At 42.5% G+C, this 20,025-nt stretch overlaps 1 protein-coding gene across 3 annotated transcripts in view; it reads left to right on the forward strand.

The window, feature by feature from the left end:
* SPTBN1 (spectrin beta, non-erythrocytic 1) overlaps positions 1–20,025 on the forward strand; it is a 121,855-nt gene that overhangs the window by 73,762 nt on the left and 28,068 nt on the right. For all 3 annotated transcript variants that reach the window (XM_052679858.1, XM_052679849.1, XM_052679867.1), the window contains 14 exons: positions 1,516–1,607; positions 2,805–2,885; positions 3,646–3,761; positions 4,754–4,866; positions 5,475–5,662; positions 6,656–6,773; positions 8,309–8,467; positions 8,981–9,283; positions 10,039–10,192; positions 10,684–11,554; positions 11,684–11,821; positions 12,471–13,227; positions 13,527–13,729; positions 19,003–19,093. In XM_052679858.1, the coding sequence (XP_052535818.1) occupies positions 1,516–1,607; positions 2,805–2,885; positions 3,646–3,761; positions 4,754–4,866; positions 5,475–5,662; positions 6,656–6,773; positions 8,309–8,467; positions 8,981–9,283; positions 10,039–10,192; positions 10,684–11,554; positions 11,684–11,821; positions 12,471–13,227; positions 13,527–13,729; positions 19,003–19,093 (3,384 nt within the window). The remainder of the gene's footprint in view (positions 1–1,515; positions 1,608–2,804; positions 2,886–3,645; positions 3,762–4,753; positions 4,867–5,474; positions 5,663–6,655; positions 6,774–8,308; positions 8,468–8,980; positions 9,284–10,038; positions 10,193–10,683; positions 11,555–11,683; positions 11,822–12,470; positions 13,228–13,526; positions 13,730–19,002; positions 19,094–20,025) is intronic.

The following is a 20,025-nucleotide window of genomic DNA, read 5'->3' on the forward strand; positions in this document are numbered from 1 at the left end:
TGGAGCATATGAAGGGTGCCTGCAGGAATCGTTCAGCCTCTCAGCTGAAGGCAGTGATTTCTTGCTTTCCTGCAAGTTGCATATTTCTCTTTGCCTTCTGTCAGGAAAGGCTGGAAAATCCTTTTGCAGAAACCTATAGTAAACAAATACAAGCTCTTTATTTTAAGGTTTCTCCAGTTTTTTCTAAATGTTAAGATGTCTGCCTAACTTTCAGCAACTGCAATGGGGCTTCACAGGATCTACGATACATTTTTTTACAAAACAGTAAATCACATCCATAACATCAGATGTGTTTGGCCATATAAATGTTTTTCCCTCCTTTAAAGTAATTGAGACACAGCCTTCCATCTGAGATACCTAGTTGCTACGTTGCTTCGCATGAACGCTATTCCTATATTCCTTCCAAGTGTCCAGATCCTTTTTCCACATTGTGCAAACATCCTGGCGTTTGAGTTTTTCCATGATCTCCTTGCTCATCCATGCAGATCTCCTGACACCTTTGCCTGATTTCTTTCTCTTAGGGATGCAGTGATCTTGAGCTTGGAGGAGGTGGTAATTGAATATCAACCAACTCTCTTGGGCCCTCTTACCTTCCAGTACTCTAACCCATGGGATACATCCAGACAGGTCCTTGAAGAGATCAAAGTAGACTTCCCCTGAGGTCCAGACTTGCAGTCCTTATTGTCCTTTTTCTTCCATACAAGACCCTGAACTCCACTATCTCATGATTTCTGCATCCAAGGCTGCCCCTGGCTTTTGTATCCCCAACCTGTCAGTCTTTGTTCATAAGAACAAGGTCTAGAACACCTCTTTTCCCCCACCTGCACCGAGAATTTATCTTTGGCAGACTGCAGGAGTCCCCTGGATAGCTTGCAGCTCACGGTGCTGCTTTCCCAGCAGACATCTGGGTGGTTGAAATCCCTCATCAGGATGAGAGCCTGTGAGTGTGATGCTTCTTATAGCTGAAGCAAGGAGCACTTGCTAGCAGCCTTCCCTTGGTCAGGTTGCCTGTATCATTCCCCAGCCACCAGGTGTCCTTTACTGGTCTGGTCCCTAATTTTCACCCACAGCTCTCAACCTGATCATGGCTGTATTTTGGAGACAGCTTTTTTTAGTGCATCTGCTTCTTAATATAGAATGCAATTCCCCTACCCCTCCTGCCCTACTTATCCCTTCTAAACAGCTTGTAGCCCTCAATCACAGTATTCCGGTTTGCAGGGTAAAACTGTGGTGCTGTGTAGAACAGGGTTTGCCTTGGCAATTGGAAATATTTTCTGCTGAAGTTCAAACTATAGACCAAAAAAACCCCAGTAATGTTCCAGTAAAGGGCATATGAAGCTTTCACTGAATATTCTTAAACAAGGAAGAGCCTGCACATTCTTTTAATGTGCTCTTTGGGTCATCATAGATTTCCTTTGCTACTTAAGTTATGATACAATGTCCTTCATCATTTTTAAGAAAGAGAAAAATGTGTTTTCTCAAAGAAAAGCTTTAAAACATCTTCGTTAATTTCAGATCCAAGATATCAGTGTTGAAACTGAGGACAACAAAGAGAAGAAATCTGCTAAGGATGCACTGCTTTTGTGGTGCCAGATGAAGACAGCTGGGTGAGTGTGGATTAAGTGATTATCTCTAAAGCTCCTACAACGTTTTGAGTTTTCATTGAAATCATTTTAAATGGGCAAATACATACATCTCCTTAAGTGGATTTGAACTGGGAAAATGCACTGATGTTTACAAGTCAGAAAATTCTGATTTATTAGGTTAATTCTGTGTGATAAACACAAATAAGTATATAGTAAATGCTGACCCTCCTACTTTGAAGAAATAATGGTGTCAAGGTTTTTGCTGCCATCATTTCCTTTTTGCACATATAATGATATGGAGGCATCAACTGTTCCCCAGCCTACAGTGCCCTTAATGATGCAGTAGTTGAGTCCCTGGTAAAGAATGATGTGCCATTTGTTTATAACTGGATTTTTACAATCAGAGTGAAAGTGAAGTTGATGTGTACTGGGTTTCCTGCTTTTCACGTGTAGTCTGTGAAATATCTAGAAGGAGCAGAACTGTTCCATGGAATTAGTCTAACTTTCCCTTTTGACTACAGCGTGAGCAGGCTGCAGGCAAGCTGATAATTTCTGTGTTCAATCTGTATCTATGTATATTGATTGATTAGGTTTTTCTGAGCATAAGAAGCTGCTCTCAGCTCTGTTGCCTCTTAAGGCTTTTTTTTTTAATTGTTTTTCAGTGCTCAAAAATAAAATTACTTCTTGTTCAATGGCATAAGATATGGATGTGCATTTTAAGGCTCAAGTGTTCTGAAACATGTATTCTGGCCTTCCAAAAGTATTTTTGTCCTCCAGGCATAATGCTTTTTCCATTCACATTTACTCAAATGTAGTGGGATCCACCTATCATGGTGGATATCAGCAAAGGTAGAGGTTTGTCTCTTGCCCTGGTTGAATCTTTGACTGTGAACTAGAAGCTGGGGACCCAAAATTCATGACACAGATTTCATTTTGAGAGCTGTAAGAAAAATAAACCAGTGGTAAGCTGGCTTCATGTTCTCTGAATTTACGATTTAGCCACATGCATCTAAATTCCTCTGGGCAGTAAATAAGATGCTCTTACTTGTAGTGTCTGATTAGAAAACAGTTGTGCTGATAGATTGTCCATCGAGGGAAGGAATGGCACACCATTATCTTTACAACAAACATGTCACTCCTGCCACCAGCCCTCAGCAACAGGTTGCACAGAGAAGCAGCGGAGGTGCTGGATTCATTGTGTTCTCTTTGTTCTGGCAGTTACCCCAACGTCAACATCCACAACTTCACGACAAGCTGGAGGGACGGAATGGCTTTCAATGCACTGATACACAAGCACAGGTATGTATGGGGAGATGTCCTGGTGGGTTTTGAAAGCTTGGTCTGCTGAAGAGTGCACGGTGTTTTGAAGTTACCGTGCAGCTTGAAGAATGTGGAGAGAAGGAAGTTGAAGAATTACTTGAGTTTTACAGCAACTCCCCTTTCACTTTTTCACTCTTGTGTTTGCTGTGAGCTCATCTGGGCAACAGCTTCTCATACCGCGAGCTGCGTTTCTTTTCTTTTAGGAGAATAAAATATACACACTGTTGTTTGGTTCTGTGACTGACTCACTGGAGGAGAAGTCTTTATACCTTACTGTGTAGCCAGTTACAGGTTCTGAATTCACAGGCCAGGAGAGTGGAATGCAATGGCAGCCTGAAGAGGAAAAAAGTCACTGGGCAGCAATTTAAGAATCTGGTGCTAAAGTTGGACAGAAATTCAGTGCCACTCATTGGTGAGCTCAGGTGGTGTCAATGGGATGGCTTACATGCTCACCTTGTCAGGAGGAGAGACTGACTTCCCATAGCTGTCCACTTGCCTTTGTCCCTGGTAAACTGTCATTATTTTTTGTCACACACTAGGTTCTGCTGCCCTGCTGACTGCTAGGTGTTACTTCATTCTGTTAATTCTCACACTGAAATGCATAGAGGTACTGGGCAAGTGAAACCTTGGCAGCATGAGAGGCCAGGTTTTCTAGGGATGGCAAGTTCTGTGTCATTTGTACATTGAGGGTGGAAATGCTGTGCTTTGGCAAATCTAAAGAATTTTTCATCCTGTCTAGGCCTGATCTGATTGATTTTGACAAGCTGAAGAAATCAAATGCACACTACAATCTGCAGAATGCTTTTAACCTTGCTGAGCAACACCTTGGTCTTACTAAGCTCCTGGACCCTGAGGGTAAGAATTCCTGCAGTTTTAACGCTTTGTGGGCTCTGTTCTCCCACCTTGTCAGAGGATGCTGTTTTGAAGAGCAGCTAGCAGGATGCTGCTGACTCACTCAGCCATACAGCCAGAGAGGGAAGGAGAGAGTGCAAGATGTCTCCTGCAGAGGACTGAGCAGTGGAACCAAAACAGCCCTAAATTCAGAATTTATATTCCCCCATCTGACAAGATCTCTGGACTGGCCATGTATACATAAAATCATTCCAATTAGAGGCATCCTTAGAGGTGTGCTCTGAAAAAAATGTTTTTGTTTCTCATCCTGAACCAGAAGATGACTAACGTGGATTTCACCCCGTAGTGAGCCATTTCTTTCAGACTCTTGGTAAGATTTATCCCAAGCATTTGTGAAGCTGTGCACTCACGTGCATCGGAAGGAATGCTCACAACTCCAGGACAAATTTTTTCTGCCACAGGGCAAATAAATAGGGGCCATGAGTCTGGGCAAGTTTCTTCTTGCTTGTTTTCCAGTGCCTCATAATTGCTACAGAAAAAAAACGATTTGTTTTCCATCTGTGTATCTCAGAAGATTTGCCTGGACAGACATGCCATTCGTTTTGCATTTCTCCACATAGTGATAGAGCATTGAAGATGTCAGTCAGCAATAGGTCTGCTGCCTCACGTGGACACTGGGGAGGTTGTTCAGCCGTGCAGTCTGTGTCAAAATTGTGGACCAGGTGCTAAGGCCCAAAGATCTCCAGCCCCAGCTTTAGCCATGGTCTGCACTGAGGTGAATAAAGGAGTACTTCCTAGTGACAGAGTGTACAGCATTGGGTAATCCAGAACCAGTCCAAAGCTGCTGAACGTTTCTGATCAGGACATAAATCTTAGGACTTGAACTGCCACTGAACCCATCTCTCTGACTCTCCAACCCATTCTTGTTGGATTATTAGCTTTGTTTTAGTCCATGTGCTCCCACTGTGCTAAGACAACTGTCGTTTGCTTTGCAGATATCAGTGTTGATCATCCCGATGAAAAGTCAATCATCACCTACGTGGTGACATATTATCACTACTTCTCCAAAATGAAAGCTTTAGCTGTTGAAGGAAAACGCATTGGAAAGGTTTGCAAATTGAAGTTATAAGTAATTGCAAAGCAATTTAAATCTTTCTGATTTTAGGGTTTTTTTTCCTCTTGAGTGTTAAACCTTAGAGAGTCCACTGTGTGGTAGTTCTTAGTTTTGCTTTTGAAATGCATTTTGAATGTTAAATATTCCCATCTGACCACGAGGAGTACTTAATTTCCAGCTGCCTCTCATTAGAAAACGTTTGGCTGGTGTTTTATTTTTGCTTGTTAATTTTGCATCACTGCTGCTTTGCCTTTCCCATTAGCTGCTCCTCACCCTCTGGGTCTTCTGTCTCTTCTGAAGCCCAGAAAAGTCTCTCATTGAAAAAACATGCTGTTGTTCTCTGCCCTTTGGCAAAGCTGCCCCCATCTTCACAGCTGGCAGACTGGATGTGAATCCTGTTGTAAGCTTCTGCTCTGCCCCTCTGTAGCCTTGGGATCATGGGAATTCAGCACCAAAAAATGCAAAGCCCTCGTACCTCAGGGAACACAGGCACTGTGGTGCTCAGGGTGAGCGCCCTGATTCTTTGAGTAGCTTGCTGGATTTGGATGACTCCGCAGTGTGCTGCCCTTGTCACTCATCTTATTTTGTGCTGCTTGTTGCAGGTGCTCGACAATGCCATTGAAACAGAGAAAATGATTGAAAAATATGAATCGCTGGCTTCTGACCTTCTGGAGTGGATTGAGCAAACCATTATCATCCTCAACAACCGCAAATTTGCCAACTCCCTAGTTGGTGTGCAGCAGCAGCTGCAGGCGTTCAACACCTACCGCACAGTAGAGAAACCACCCAAGTAATCTTCATCTTAGCTTAAAAAAACAGCAGTCTTGTTTTGTTCGGGCAGTTGTTGATTTAAAGAAAATACAAACTCATAGAAGTGATTTTAATCTTGGCCTAGGAGTTTGTTTTTCTGAGCATTACCAGATATCACATTTCTAATGGGCACTGACCATTGTTACTTGGATTCTATTTGTTTTATGCTATTTGATACGCATGTAGCAATAACAATAGCAATAATAATAATTGAAAACAAGTGTGCTGTTTGCAGGATCTCATGGTACTGGAAGCTATCACTTCACAGAGGTGCCTGTCTTGTAATGCAAGCAGTAATAGTATACCATATTGGTATGGTAATATCACCATAGCAGCGTATAATACCAAGATACAGCTATTAAAAGGCTCTTACTGTTTTTCTGTAATCAAGAGGAAGTGTGTCTGGCTTCGTAAAACAGCTATCTTGCTAAAAATGATACAACCAAAGCCATGCAGTTTATTTCTGGAGAGCTTATTTTAGCATTACGTTATTACATCTGTTTAGTATTTTTGTCTAATATAAGTTTTAATGGATAATAATTACAATCAAAAACATTACAGATATCCTCTAGATTGCAGCCTATTCCCCAGTGCCTATGCAGTTTGTTTGTTTCCCAGGCATACAACTCAGGAAAGAGAGTGGGAAGAGTTATGGAGTGCAGTGGGCTCTAAACAAAACTTCAGTTTCTTGGGTTGATAAAATAGGACAGCGCACGTAATAGAGTAAGAAAATATGCAGCCTTCTATGCCTCAAAGAGGTTTAAATCTAAACAGACAGACAGCTGACTCCTGTGAAGGAGTTTGTTTGTTTCTGCTTGACCCAGCTGATTGCAGGGGTGAGGGCTTTCGCACAAGATTCAGGTGTTTATCTGAGTACTCCATTCATGTCAATATTTTAAGGAAGTGCTTTATGATGCCTTGGTAGCCATGAAAGCTTTATTGTAACATTATTCCTTTGGAAAATTTTGTTCAGGTTTACAGAAAAAGGAAACCTGGAAGTGCTGCTTTTTACCATCCAAAGCAAAATGAGAGCCAACAATCAGAAAGTCTACATGCCAAGGGAGGGCAAACTCATCTCTGACATAAACAAGGTAAACTGAGGCAGCCCATCCATTGCGACTCAGTTGGTTTTTCTTTTCAGTGTCTGTCTCTGCAGGCTTTGCGTACTGGGACGGTGTGAAGATAATATCTGCTGTCTCCAGGGCTCACGTAGGGACTGGAAGGGATGGGACAGGTGGGGGGATCTTTTCCCGTATCTGAGACTCACTGATAGGAGCTGAGTCCCTGGATGGCTTCAGTATTTCTAAGCTCTTCCTCATGGAGAAAAGCGCGCAGTAGTTCCGAGCAGTCAGTTATGGATGTAGTAGCTCTTGTTCCTCTGGGGTCCTGGCTATTAATCAGCAGAAAGTAGCAGCAATATCTAGGTATTGCATCCTCCCTTATTTAGTTTTGATGAGGTGTGTCCTAACAAAGCTCCCAACAAGAAGGCTGTTTGAGACTCAGCAGAGCCAAGCACAACAGCAGGCAGCCTGTGTCATTCAGGCTTATGGAATGCCTCTGCCTTCCATGGCTCCAAGCAGGGAGCAGAACTGGCCTTTATCTGCCTCTCAGCCCTTCTGTCCATAGCATGGGAGAGTAAAGGAAGTACTGTGACTCATGTGGGTTCTCTTTAGGGATTTAAGTAGCTATTTTTTTATGCTGGTGCAGCCGACAGAACAGCAGCAGAGCTGACAGACTCTATCAAGGGTAACAAACAGCTTAAAACTGTGAGCTTTCCTTATTTGTGTTTGATAATGTTTGGCATTCCCAGAGCAGCTGTTCTGGGTGTCTGTGGCTTCAATCTGCATCCTAGAGAGCAGTAAACTGCATGACTCTCTGTTTGCATTAAGTCCTGTGCCTGTGAATGCCTAAAATACTTTGAGTTTCAGGCAGTTTCACATCTGTTAAGATTTAGAAGAATCTGGGGTAGTTTTTGTTGAATTGTGGGTATTTTTGTTGTTTGTAAGAAGATCTGACAGGTGATTAGCTGGCTTTCAATGTGCTTCTAAGACTTTGTTTTTATAGTATTAATGCCATGCATGTGAGTAACTTCTTGCTTTGGGCGAAAAAAAGGACTCTGATGCAGCAAAAGAAATCTGGTATTTGTTTTCCTTTCCAATGGGGATGCGATAACAAGAGCTGTAAACTGATTTTGCACACAAATATCTAATTGTCATTTCCTAAAGGAAAAAGATGGAATTCCTTCTTTCAGAATTGCACTCAGAAGATTTTGAAAGAGTTGTTCTCTTACATGTTCAAGCCAGGTGGTTTACCTGAGGTTCAGTGGAGGCAAATAAATGAACTCAGGAAAATGCATCTGAGATAAATGAGGTTTATACCTCTTGCTCAGAAAGGGAATGAATGAATGGAGACCAAAGTTTAAGTCTGTATTAGCAGACAAGGTGTAAGGCCAGCCAATATAAACCAGATATTCTGGCACGTAAGTAAATCAGCCAATTCTGTGAAACTTGATGAAGTGACTTCAGTACTGATCTCGTGTGAAGCAGATGTGATTTATTGTATGAATGTGTATTTAGGAGGCGAGTGTTTGTTTGTTTTTTACTTTTTTTTCCCTCCACATCTTCAGGCCTGGGAAAGACTGGAAAAAGCTGAACATGAAAGAGAACTGGCACTGCGGAATGAGCTCATCAGACAAGAGAAACTGGAACAACTTGCACGCAGATTTGATCGCAAGGCAGCTATGAGAGAAACTTGGCTGAGTGAAAATCAACGTCTGGTTTCTCAGGTGCCTTTCAGAAATTGTCTGTGTGACTTAAATGATTCCAAGTACTTAAAGGACACAGTTCTTGCAAAGAGGATGGTTTTTCTCCCGTGCCACTCATTTTACCTAATCTATGTATATTTATATGTATTGCATGTCTGTGCAAATGTATTTTTAGAGTATACATTACTGACCAACTTTAATGCATTTGACATAGCGGTCTTGGAATCTATCAGTCTGTAGTCAGGAGAAGCTCGTAGAAATAAACACCCACAGTTGAGATTTTTTTACCTGAATGTTCAGGTCAGTTTAATGGAATTTGCCCAGTTGTTGTTATTTACTAGAGATGGATTTAAAACAACAACAAAAAAAAACCAAGAAGATCCTGATGGCCACTGTGATTCTTTCCCTGAAGGTTATGTCTCTGATTTTATCAGAAGAGTTTTCAGAGCGTTTTCAGATCCTCAGTTGCTAACAAGTGTGTTCTGCACAATCAGAAATCACTTAAGTTTGAGCATGCCACTGCTGTCGTTGCAGGATAACTTTGGCTTTGACCTTCCAGCAGTAGAGGCTGCAACGAAAAAGCACGAGGCCATTGAAACAGACATTGCAGCATATGAAGAGCGAGTCCAGGCTGTGGTTGCAGTTGCTAAGGAGCTTGAGACTGAAAATTATCATGATATCAAACGCATCACTGCAAGAAAGGACAATGTTATACGCCTGTGGGAGTACCTCCTGGAGCTGCTCAGGGCACGAAGGCAACGGCTGGAAATGAATCTTGGCCTACAAAAGATTTTCCAGGAAATGCTATACATTATGGACTGGATGGATGAGATGAAGGTAGATGTTATCTATCTGAGAACATGGAATAAATATTCTAGAGAGGTGTACAGGTCTTTTCTTGGGTACATTTTTAATGCTCACTTTGCCTTTCTGGTTTAGTGGGCAAATTCATAAGCAGTGAACAAATTCCTTTTACCTATAAATGATGATGTTTTTTAGAAAGTGAAGATTAAAAACAGTAAGGAAAAGGAACAGGCTGACTCCTATAGAAAGCCACTTTTCATATTCATGCCTCTGTGATAAGGACTGGAAGCTTTGGTCAGGCTTGGGTGAGGGTGAAAGGGAGTTAGATGAAATATCTTCAGCACTGCGTACATGGAAATCTAGTCACCTCTTCATCACTGTGCTTTAAAAAGCATGAAATATTTTTCTGTGTGTTTTGCTGGGACCTTAGAAAGGCAGGAATTCTAACTTTTTTCTTGTCCTTCATCCTGCAGAACTTGTAAGCTGTCTGTAGTTCAGTGGCAGCTTATGGTACCTGCACAGAGTGCATTGCATTGGTCCTGCTGAGCTAACTCAGCTTTTCTTCATCTCAGACTTAGAACTGTGTTAAAGAGCATGGTCAAGTTCTTCATGGTTGTTAACCGTTTGAAAAGTGTTGGTTCAAATTCACATCAGTCACGTTCTACTTGTGTTCCTGGTGTTACTTTGGATTTAAATCATTGTAAAAATAGAGAGCACAAAGGAGTAATTAAGAAACAAATAGCTCATGGCCTTCAGCTCATTTTACTTGCCTTTTACATTTTGATCAGGTGCTTCTGCTGTCACAAGACTATGGCAAACACTTGTTAGGAGTCGAAGACCTGTTGCAGAAACATGCTCTGGTGGAAGCTGACATTGCTATTCAGGCTGAGAGAGTGAGAGGGGTCAATGCATCTGCTCAGAAGTTTGCCACCGATGGAGAAGGTAACTAGCAGCCAACGTGTCCTTCTTAGATGTAATTATATATGGGGTTCTCCTTGAGCCTTATTAGTTCTGCAAGGCGCATTACATTGAGTTCAGCACCTGAATAGGAAAATCCAGCATTATTTGTTCCTTTTCTCCCTGTGTCAAAGATTAATTCAGCCAGGTAACTCACTCGAGATTTCAGTTTGCCTAGAGTGTCACGTTTTTAACCAGCAGCTGCTGTAACTTTGTAACTTAGTAAACACTAATTCCATTTTGTGTTTCTAGTACAAACATTAAGAAATTATGAAATTGAGTAAGCTTTTGTATTTTAGATCTTTTAAAGTTCCAAATGAAGTCTGGGTAGTTCCATTGCTTCAGGAAGCTGTGGATTCTTTACTGTAAACTCTGCAGATGGAGCTGTCGGGAGTTAAGAGCTCGCATGTGTGTCCCAGATGTAGAGGTGAAAATTGGTGGGACCTTGTTGTAACCTACGTTCTGTATCTGAACAGGTTACAAGCCGTGTGACCCGCAGGTTATTAGGGACCGCGTCGCTCACATGGAGTTCTGTTACCAAGAGCTGTGCCAGCTCGCAGCTGAGCGCAGGGCCCGCTTGGAGGAGTCCCGGCGCCTCTGGAAATTCTTCTGGGAAATGGCTGAAGAAGAGGGTTGGATCAGGGAGAAGGAGCAGATCCTTTCGTCTGATGACTACGGGAAGGACCTAACCAGCGTCGTCCGTCTCCTGAGCAAACATAAGGCATTTGAAGATGAAATGAGCGGTCGCAGTGGCCACTTTCAGCAGGCGATAAAAGAAGGTGAAGACATGATTGCGGAAGAGCATTTTGGGTCTGAGAAAATCAAAGAAAGAATTAAGGACATTCGGGAGCAGTGGGCTAACTTGGAACAGTTATCTGCCATTAGGAAGAAACGTCTGGAGGAAGCCTCTCTCCTTCACCAGTTCCAGGCTGATGCTGACGACATTGATGCGTGGATGTTGGACATCCTCAAAATTGTCTCCAGCAACGATGTTGGCCATGATGAATATTCCACTCAGTCCTTGGTCAAGAAACACAAGGATGTTGCTGAAGAGATTGCAAGCTACCGGCCAACCATTGACTCTCTTCATGAACAGGCAAAGGCTCTACCACAGGAGCATGCCGGGTCTCCAGATGTGCAAGGCAGGTTGTCTGGGATAGAAGAAAGATACAAAGAGGTTGCTGAGCTGACTCGGCTGCGTAAGCAGGCTTTGCAGGATACCCTTGCTCTTTATAAGATGTTCAGTGAGGCAGATGCTTGCGAGCTTTGGATTGACGAGAAGGAGAAGTGGCTGAATAATATGCAGATCCCAGAGAAGCTGGAGGACCTGGAAGTGATCCAGCACAGGTGAGAATGGCTTTACCAGGAACTTGGGGGAATACTGGATGGAAATTTTGTTTGCACCAGCTACCTTTGTCAACTTGCCTATGACTTCAGTTCTCTAATGCCTTTGTGATTTTTACTTGTTTTTTCCAGATTTGAAAGCTTAGAGCCAGAAATGAACAATCAGGCTTCCCGTGTTGCAGTCGTGAACCAAATTGCAAGACAGCTAATGCATAGTGGCCATCCAAGTGAGAAGGAGATAAAAGCACAGCAAGATAAGCTCAACACAAGGTAAGTGCAGGCCTAACACTCAGGAAAATGTGACACTGCATGAAGAAAATACAGTGAGCTCACTTGTATTTCTTATATGTCTTTTTTTAATATATTCTGGTATTCTTACCTTAAGTATCTTCAAAGAAACCCTTAACTATAAAGCTTCCAAAGCAAAGAGAGCTGTGTCTTTGCAGTATTTGATTAGCAGGTGGAGTTCTGCAATTAACTTTAACCGGGTCCTGTATCAGTACCCCAACTTGAGAGGTGGAAGCTTAGCATAGTGGCTGTTATAACAAAAAAGAAACCAATGTAACATCTTATCTAAATTAAATCATTTTCTGGCTTCACAGTCCACTGAGACAGTGTGTTTAGTGTGAAAATCAGAGGTAGCTAGCAATTTTTCACTAAAGGAAAAGTTATACTTGGAAGGACTCGGTGTTGCTGATACTTGGCATATTCTAATAAATGCCATAGCTTTGTTAATAGCTTTTTTGATAGAACTATTAATAATATGGAAAAGACTGAAAGTAGCATGAATAAGTTAGGTTATTTCATGGCTTCACAAGCTGCTTTGAGTAAGTGCTCACTCAGTAATGTTGCCAGTACTCTTTTCCCTTAGTGTACACGTGTCTCGATTTATCTGCCTTTTTCTCCTCATAAATTTCAGATGGAGCCAGTTCAGAGAACTGGTAGACAGGAAGAAGGATGCCCTGATCTCTGCCTTAAGTATCCAGAATTACCACCTTGAATGTAATGAAACCAAGTCCTGGATCAGGGAGAAAACCAAAGTGATTGAATCCACACAAGATCTGGGTAACGATCTGGCTGGAGTGATGGCTCTGCAGCGGAAGCTGACGGGCATGGAACGTGACCTGGTAGCCATTGAAGCTAAGCTCAGTGACCTGCAAAAGGAGGCAGAAAAGCTGGAATCGGAGCATCCTGACCAGGCACAAGCTATCCTTTCACGGCTTGCAGAAATCAACGATGTATGGGAAGAAATGAAGACCACCCTGAAGAACCGGGAGGAGTCTCTTGGAGAGGCAAGCAAACTGCAGCAGTTCCTGAGAGATCTGGATGACTTCCAGTCTTGGCTATCCAGAACGCAGACTGCGATCGCCTCCGAAGACATGCCGAACACACTGACGGAGGCTGAGAAGCTGCTCACTCAACACGAGAACATTAAGAACGAAATCAACAACTACGAGGAAGACTATCAGAAGATGAGGGACATGGGTGAGATGGTGACACAAGGGCAGACTGATGCTCAGTACATGTTCTTACGCCAGCGCCTGCAGGCTTTGGACACTGGATGGAATGAGCTTCACAAAATGTGGGAGAACAGGCAAAATCTCCTTTCCCAGTCTCATGCCTACCAGCTCTTTCTCAGAGACACCAAGCAAGCGGAAGCATTTCTTAACAACCAGGTGAGCGATCGAGATCCACTTTGTTTCATTTACCATAGAGTCATAGAATTCTCATCAAACTCATTTCCACACGTTAACATCATATACTGCAAGGAGCTAACAGACGAGATTGTTCAGCAGGAGAGCTAAGAACAGATACATTATTATCTTTTTTCTCCTAACTGCAATTTGCTCTTTGTATTTACTTCCAACTGTTCTTAGAAGGCCTTTCTTTTGATATGTGCTGAATCTATTTGCAGAGTATACAATACAGTCTGAGTGCAGTACTTTTATCTCTCTGATTTGTGTTTTAAACGCAGGAGTATGTTTTGGCACACACAGAAATGCCCACTACCTTGGAAGGAGCAGAAGCTGCTATTAAGAAACAGGAGGATTTCATGACCACCATGGATGCGAATGAAGAAAAGATCAATGCAGTTGTAGAGACGGGCAGAAGGCTAGTTAGTGATGGGAACATCAACTCTGATAAAATCCAGGAGAAAGTGGACTCTATTGATGACAGGTAAGGTCAGAGTGATGGCAGAATGTAGCTGTTTGTGTTTCATTTCCTTTCTCCGAGAGATGGTACTTTATTGGAATCAAGAGGCAAAGTGACATGCTAGAAAATGTCTGTTGCAGGCTGTTTGCTTTGTCCCGTGTAGAAGTAGGAACTGTAATGTTCCAAAAATATGCTTGGCTACCTTAATTAAATGTTACCTCTCCCATTTTCTAGAGACTTAGGGAATGAGCTCACTACCCAGAATTTGGCTACAGGAGTGTTGCCACATAGTTCTTGGAGTGCTATCAGACTTCATACCCTAGTGGAAGCTGTGGCAGTAGCTATACTTGATTTTACAAGCCTTAAATTTCCTCTGCTATCTCCTAGCTGATTCAGTTACAATAATATATCCCTGTCCTTCCTCTGGGGAAGGAACGTGGCTCTTCAAAAGTTTAATTGGTATTTTATCAACCCCACCTACTTGGCTTTAATCGTGTTTTCCAAGTTGTCTGGCCCTTCTGAAATGAGATTAGAAAGCCTTGGTACAAATGCAGCTTTCATCTTAGAAAAAGGTTTTTGTTTTGTCTCTTCAGCTGTGGTGTGACTGCTGTAGACATTTTATGAGTTTCATTGGAAACCAAATGTTCAGTTTTGATGGCTATGATTTATACTTCTGTCTTCATTTGGTTTGAATAGTAGTGGAATCTTTCGAAGTGGCCATGATTATCAGAACACAGCAGTAAGTTCCTGCAGAGCTTTTATGTCAAATACTACTGACCACCTTCTGTCAGAGTTGCATCCTTCTGCAGCTAGGAAGCTCAGGCAGAAGATGTTGTACCTTTCCTGTTTCAGTAAACATTTACACCATGTGTGTACCTGCTTTAGCTGTGGCCCAAGGCTTTAAAAAAAGGTGAATGTCCCTGTCTTCCAGAGCTTGTGTGAGCCCTCTGGCATCCTTACCCCTAGGATAGCTCACATTTTCATTCTTTCTCTGGCCAGCTTGACTCCCTTTAGATTCTTCAGATTCTGAACAGAATCTGCAAAGACCAGAAAAAAGAAATGATGTGAAAGCAACCTAGGATCTGAGCTTGTTCACTTACTTGGGTTTCCATCCACAGCCACTTAGATCCCAAGTCCAGGCACATGCAGATCTCTTTATGTGACGATAACAATTTCCTTTTCTGGAAGACAATGCTCACAGATAAAGGAAGCACTTACATGAGCCTTTTGTTCAACACTGGAACACAGTGAGCTTATCCAGTCAGCACCTTTGTTTGTTCTCCATTTCCTTAAAGCAGAGATGTGTAGAGGGGCTCCTTCTGCCCATCTCTGTGGTGCTCTGATGACCATTTCCCAGCACGGCTTCTGCCCTGTGTCCCTGTGGCACTCTGGTCAGCCACCAGGGCTGTCCTGTGTGCTGCACGTGTGCTGCTCCCACTCAGAAGGGCAGTTGAGTCTTAAAGGCTGTATTTTATTTTTAAGCTCACTTTTGTTTTCAGCGCATTTCCTCAATTCCAAAGCTATTTGTGCAGAGTGCTGCAAAAACCATCCGGTGCACTGCTATCCAGGAAATCCGTGTGATTGCTCTCTGAGCCTGTAAGGATGATAAGCCTCAAGAACAAAGCCTTAGGACTGGGTGTAGTGGGAGTGGTAGCAAAGGAAGCCTCTGGTTTAACAAAAAATTGCTCTCCCTACCAAGCTCCTGTCTTTTGTTATAACAAAAGACAAAACCAAACAAACTCAAATATGTGCAGTGGCTCCATGCTTCCTGTGCTCTTTGTAGTTTTTTATTTTGTTAATAGTAGCTTTTTTTACAGTAATGCTTGCAAGCTAAGCCACTGCCCATTGAGAGAGCAGACAGCATTTCGGGGCAAAGGCTTACCACCTCAACAGGCATGGGGGGCATCAGGAAGGAGAAGAGGCTGCAGAAGCTGAGTGAAACTTTGTGGTAGGAGATGCAACTTCTACACTGTCTTTTAGTGGAGATCAAAATTAAAATAAATGGGAATAGGGACATGGAGAAAGCAAGAGAAGGAGAAGATGGGTTTGAATAAAGCTACCGCAAGGAAAGAAAGTGAATTGGAGCAAGCCATCAGCACCCTTGTGGCACACAAGATCCGGTTATCCTGCCATAAAGAAAGTGGCAAATCCAGGTTTTGTGTTTGTACGACTTTCTGCTCAACAGAGAAGTGAAATAATTTTTTCTCCTTGCCCATTCAGGAAAGAGAATGCCTGCTGTTAGCTGGAGCAATTAAATAAGTTAGAACTGCCATGCATATATCTCAGTATTCTTAACAGGCAGTAGCATTCATGCTTTGTGTAAGATTTATTAGAGGCTTTGAAACCCACAGGTTTACAGTTTAACCACAAGAGATGTTGTCAGTTTTCAGCATTGTTAGCCTTCTCAGGGGCCTCTGGGGAGGCAGCCTGGGAGCACTGTGGCAGCTTTGGTGCTCTGCTCTTGGAGTAATTTCAGTCAGACACATCTTCGTGCTGAACATACATCATTTCCCTGTTCTGGATTCTTCATATTGTTGCCAGAAGAGGAAGACACCCCATGCCATGTTTCCTACCTTCTGTTTTCCTTGTAGGTCTAGCTTAGCTTGGACACTTGGATCTGAGGTAGCCTCATCACTGTATACAGAGGAAGGTATCTATTTAATGTAAACCTGGACACTGCTATATTTAAGTAACATAAGTGATTATTTACTTGAGAAAGCAGATGGATTCAAGCAGTCATTCTAAATAACTGGAATCTGAAGAGCAAACCGTTCTGTGCTGATGTGGGCTTTTCTTCCAGAAGAGTTCTAGCAGATCAGTGAGAGCATTCATTGATAACCCAGAGTACGGCAGGATTGGGGATCCTGGCCCTTCCTTGCTGCACACCTCTCAGAAGAAAAGGGCTTTAATAGTAACATCAGCAATCAGCAGTTGAGCAACCTTTGTTAACAATCCGCATGCATGAAGCTTTGAGCTCTTCTCCACCTCAGGGACACTGTGGTGCTTGGGTGGAGCTGCAGTTTGGGCCATCCTGCAGCCCCACTGTGCCCAGCAGGTTCAAGAGCAGCCAGGGAAGCAGCATGACTGCAAGAAGAGAATTCTGGAATATGTTGCTGGAACTTCTAGAGAACGACTTAGGGAAAACAGACAAGGAATTAATGATGTTAGATGTAGCCAGTCTGTGTAAGGAGAACACACTGAATGGCTTCTTACGGCCATTTATTCCCATGATGATAAGATTCTGTGATGAAAAGATAGGAATTCCTTCCTGTTCCAGCAGTGTCCATCCTCAAAATACCCCAACCACATCTTCAAGTATCCAGTTGAAACCTTGCCACAATTGGACTCTGTTCTTCTTCAGAGAATACTCATCACTCAGCCTCACCACAGACCACCTTGGACGAAGAAACAACCTTTTAGTTGCTTAGCTCTGAGCACCCAAGATCAGATTTATTTCACTGAAGAAAAAAAATACAGAAGTGTTTCATCATCTGTATTATTTCCCTGCATGTTTTCCCTTCAAAGTTCACGAAGTTTCCAGTGCTCTGTGGGAGATCTTTTTGCCAGTTTTTTTAAACTCTGGATTTCTCAACATAAGAACTTGTCTGTTCATTCAAATCGGTGTCATGAAAACTCTTTTAGTTTCACAACTTGTGCCCTTTCCAGAATACTTGAGTCTAGAATGTAATCCACCCTTAAATCTATGAGATCATCAGGATAGAATCACCCAAACAATTCCTTGCTTCATTTCAGCAACTGGAATAATGCACTGTGTTTGCCCAAGCATATGTAAATGAGCCAAGACGGAGCTGGATCAAACCCACTGATGTCAGCTACCTTGCAGTGGTTTTTCCTAAGGCACAATCTGTGTGTCCTTTCCTTTGTACTCTCTGATAACACCTGCCAAAGCATCAAGATTACCTGGGCTTGGACTCCAGCCTCCTGCTTTGACAGCTACATGTGTCTTCCCTGCCATCTGATCTGTAACTCCTCTGATTACAGCTACAGCTGTACCGATGCTGCTTGTATCGAGACAATAGCAAAGCTGTTTGCAGTCCTTTGAACAGTTCTCTCCTGTTCCTCTGTCTACAGCCCTATTGCTTCTACGTAAAACTTATCCTCAGGTTATCCTTGTGTTTCTGAAGGCACTGCACTCTTCCCAGAGAGTTTGCTCTGGAGATTTGTAGATCAGGAAAAGTGGTACATTAAGCCAGTTTTGTCAACGTAATTTATGGCCCTCAAGAACGTTGTGAGCCTCTGGAGATTTCTGCTAATGTGGATTTATTTAGCTATTGCTCTTATGTTCTGAGATCATCTTATAAACTGCCACCCTATAAAATGGTTTCCTACTCTCTATCCTTATTAATCTCATTCTATTATGTAGCACAGTGGCTTTTTAAGAGCAGACACAATGAATATGATCAAATCTTACACAGTGAGCAATAAACAAAAATCATCTTCTTTACTCTGCCTCCTCCCTCTACATTGCTGTATAAATAACAAGGCTGCTGAATAACAGGAGTAGCTATTCCAAATGAAGCATCAGTCAAAAACACGTTCAGTGCTACGTGGGGAATGGGCTCATCAGGCACCATGTCTGCTTGGAGAGCCCACTGCACCCTGTGGGATTGGGATGAGCACCATCCATCCTTCAAGGGGATGCAGTTAACAAATTGAACGTAGGGCTTTTTGTCTAACCTTTGGTTTTCCTCTCCAGCGAGTGCTGAATGCTCTGAGAAATACATTCCAAGGTGCATAATGCTTCCACTGGCAGAAATACATAACCGTGTCATGTCAGGTTTGTGAAGTACAGCATTTGGAAGGTTATATAAACGACTGCAGCTTTGTTACCAGAAGGAGGTGCAGAGCCATCGAGGAGGTATATTATGAAGAGCATTACAGCAAATAGGCGCCGTGCAAAGGCTCCGTAGCGTGAGGCCCCGTTGCTGCAGTTTTGAAGATTGTTTTTGTATGTTTTTTGGCAAACAGTCTGAACTTTCCTATGGTCTTGAAATTAATGCTCCAAATTCTGTACATAACGCTTGTGAAATCCCGCTGATTTCAAAATTTTCCCTGTGTGTTTAACTGGTCACAAAAACAGATATGTGCTGAACTTAAGTAACCACACTAAATAACGCGTTCGTGTCTGAACTTCAAACATGCCCTTCATTAGGAAGGTAATTAAAGACATGCCATATGCTTATGCAACGTATGTATCCCAGAGAGGCTGCAGAAATGAGCAGCCCGATTCTGCATGGAATGCCTGTTTCAAGATTGCTCTTATTTTTTTTGGCTAGGCATAGGAAGAACCGTGAAGCAGCCAGTGAACTTCTGATGAGACTGAAGGATAACAGGGATCTTCAGAAGTTTCTTCAGGATTGTCAAGAGGTAAATAATCTCCTTTCAGTGGTATCACCATTAGCTACGTCCTGCGGAAAAGCATCCCTACCCCCCATATGTTTGGAATAGTCAGTATTTGGCAATCAAGTCATCCTGTGGTATTTAGTATGGAGTAAACAATTCACAAAACAAAACCAGACACCTAGAACCCTCCACATTAACCCGTTGGTTGTATAAACTGGTTTTTCTCCAGCTGTGGTTTAAGTTAACCACCCAGAATGTGGTGGGATTAGCACTGAGCTGTCATGCTAAGAATTTTTCTAGGGCTTTGTATATATATCGGGCCTGATCCAGGGTATTTCTTCAAGTGATTTTTACGGAATGCTAGTCAGAAAAATAGATGCTTATCAAAAAAGAGAGCAGATATAATGGGGGTAGTTTTTAATGTGTGATTTACCTGATAGTTTGCACGTGCTTAAGATTGTTAAGAACCACGACATTGAAAAAAAAAGTCAAAACCAGAAATCCTTTCCAGATTTCCAGGTGGCTTACTTGGACTCTTCACTCTGAAAGCAACATTTTACGGTTCAAATAGCCTTGTTCCTAGCATGAGGAATTGAGTGAGCAATTTTTAGGATATTTCCTGCAATACTGACAGGTACTGAGGATGGCACAGGCCTTGCCTGTGTCATGTGTTTAAAAGCTGGCTGTCTGTACCTGAAGCCTGCAAAGAAAGGTGACTGTGGGGAAAATGCTTTTAATTTCAAGTGCTACTGCATTAGCCTTATGTTTTAGCCAGCCAAGGGAGAGTGGAAGTCACTGCAGTGTGTCTAACTGGAATTGCCCCACCACTGGGATTTTGTACAAGTAATCATGCAAAATGACACTCACAAACTGGGCAGATGATGTTTACTGCTTGGTTGCCTGGATGCAGTCTGTCTTCCTGCGTTGCGTAAGCTGAACAGAAACTTGGCTTAAAT

This window comes from Tympanuchus pallidicinctus, unplaced genomic scaffold (genome assembly GCF_026119805.1).
Source record: "Tympanuchus pallidicinctus isolate F22 unplaced genomic scaffold, pur_lepc_1.0 scaffold1, whole genome shotgun sequence".
NCBI classification, from domain to species: Eukaryota; Metazoa; Chordata; class Aves; order Galliformes; family Phasianidae; genus Tympanuchus; species Tympanuchus pallidicinctus.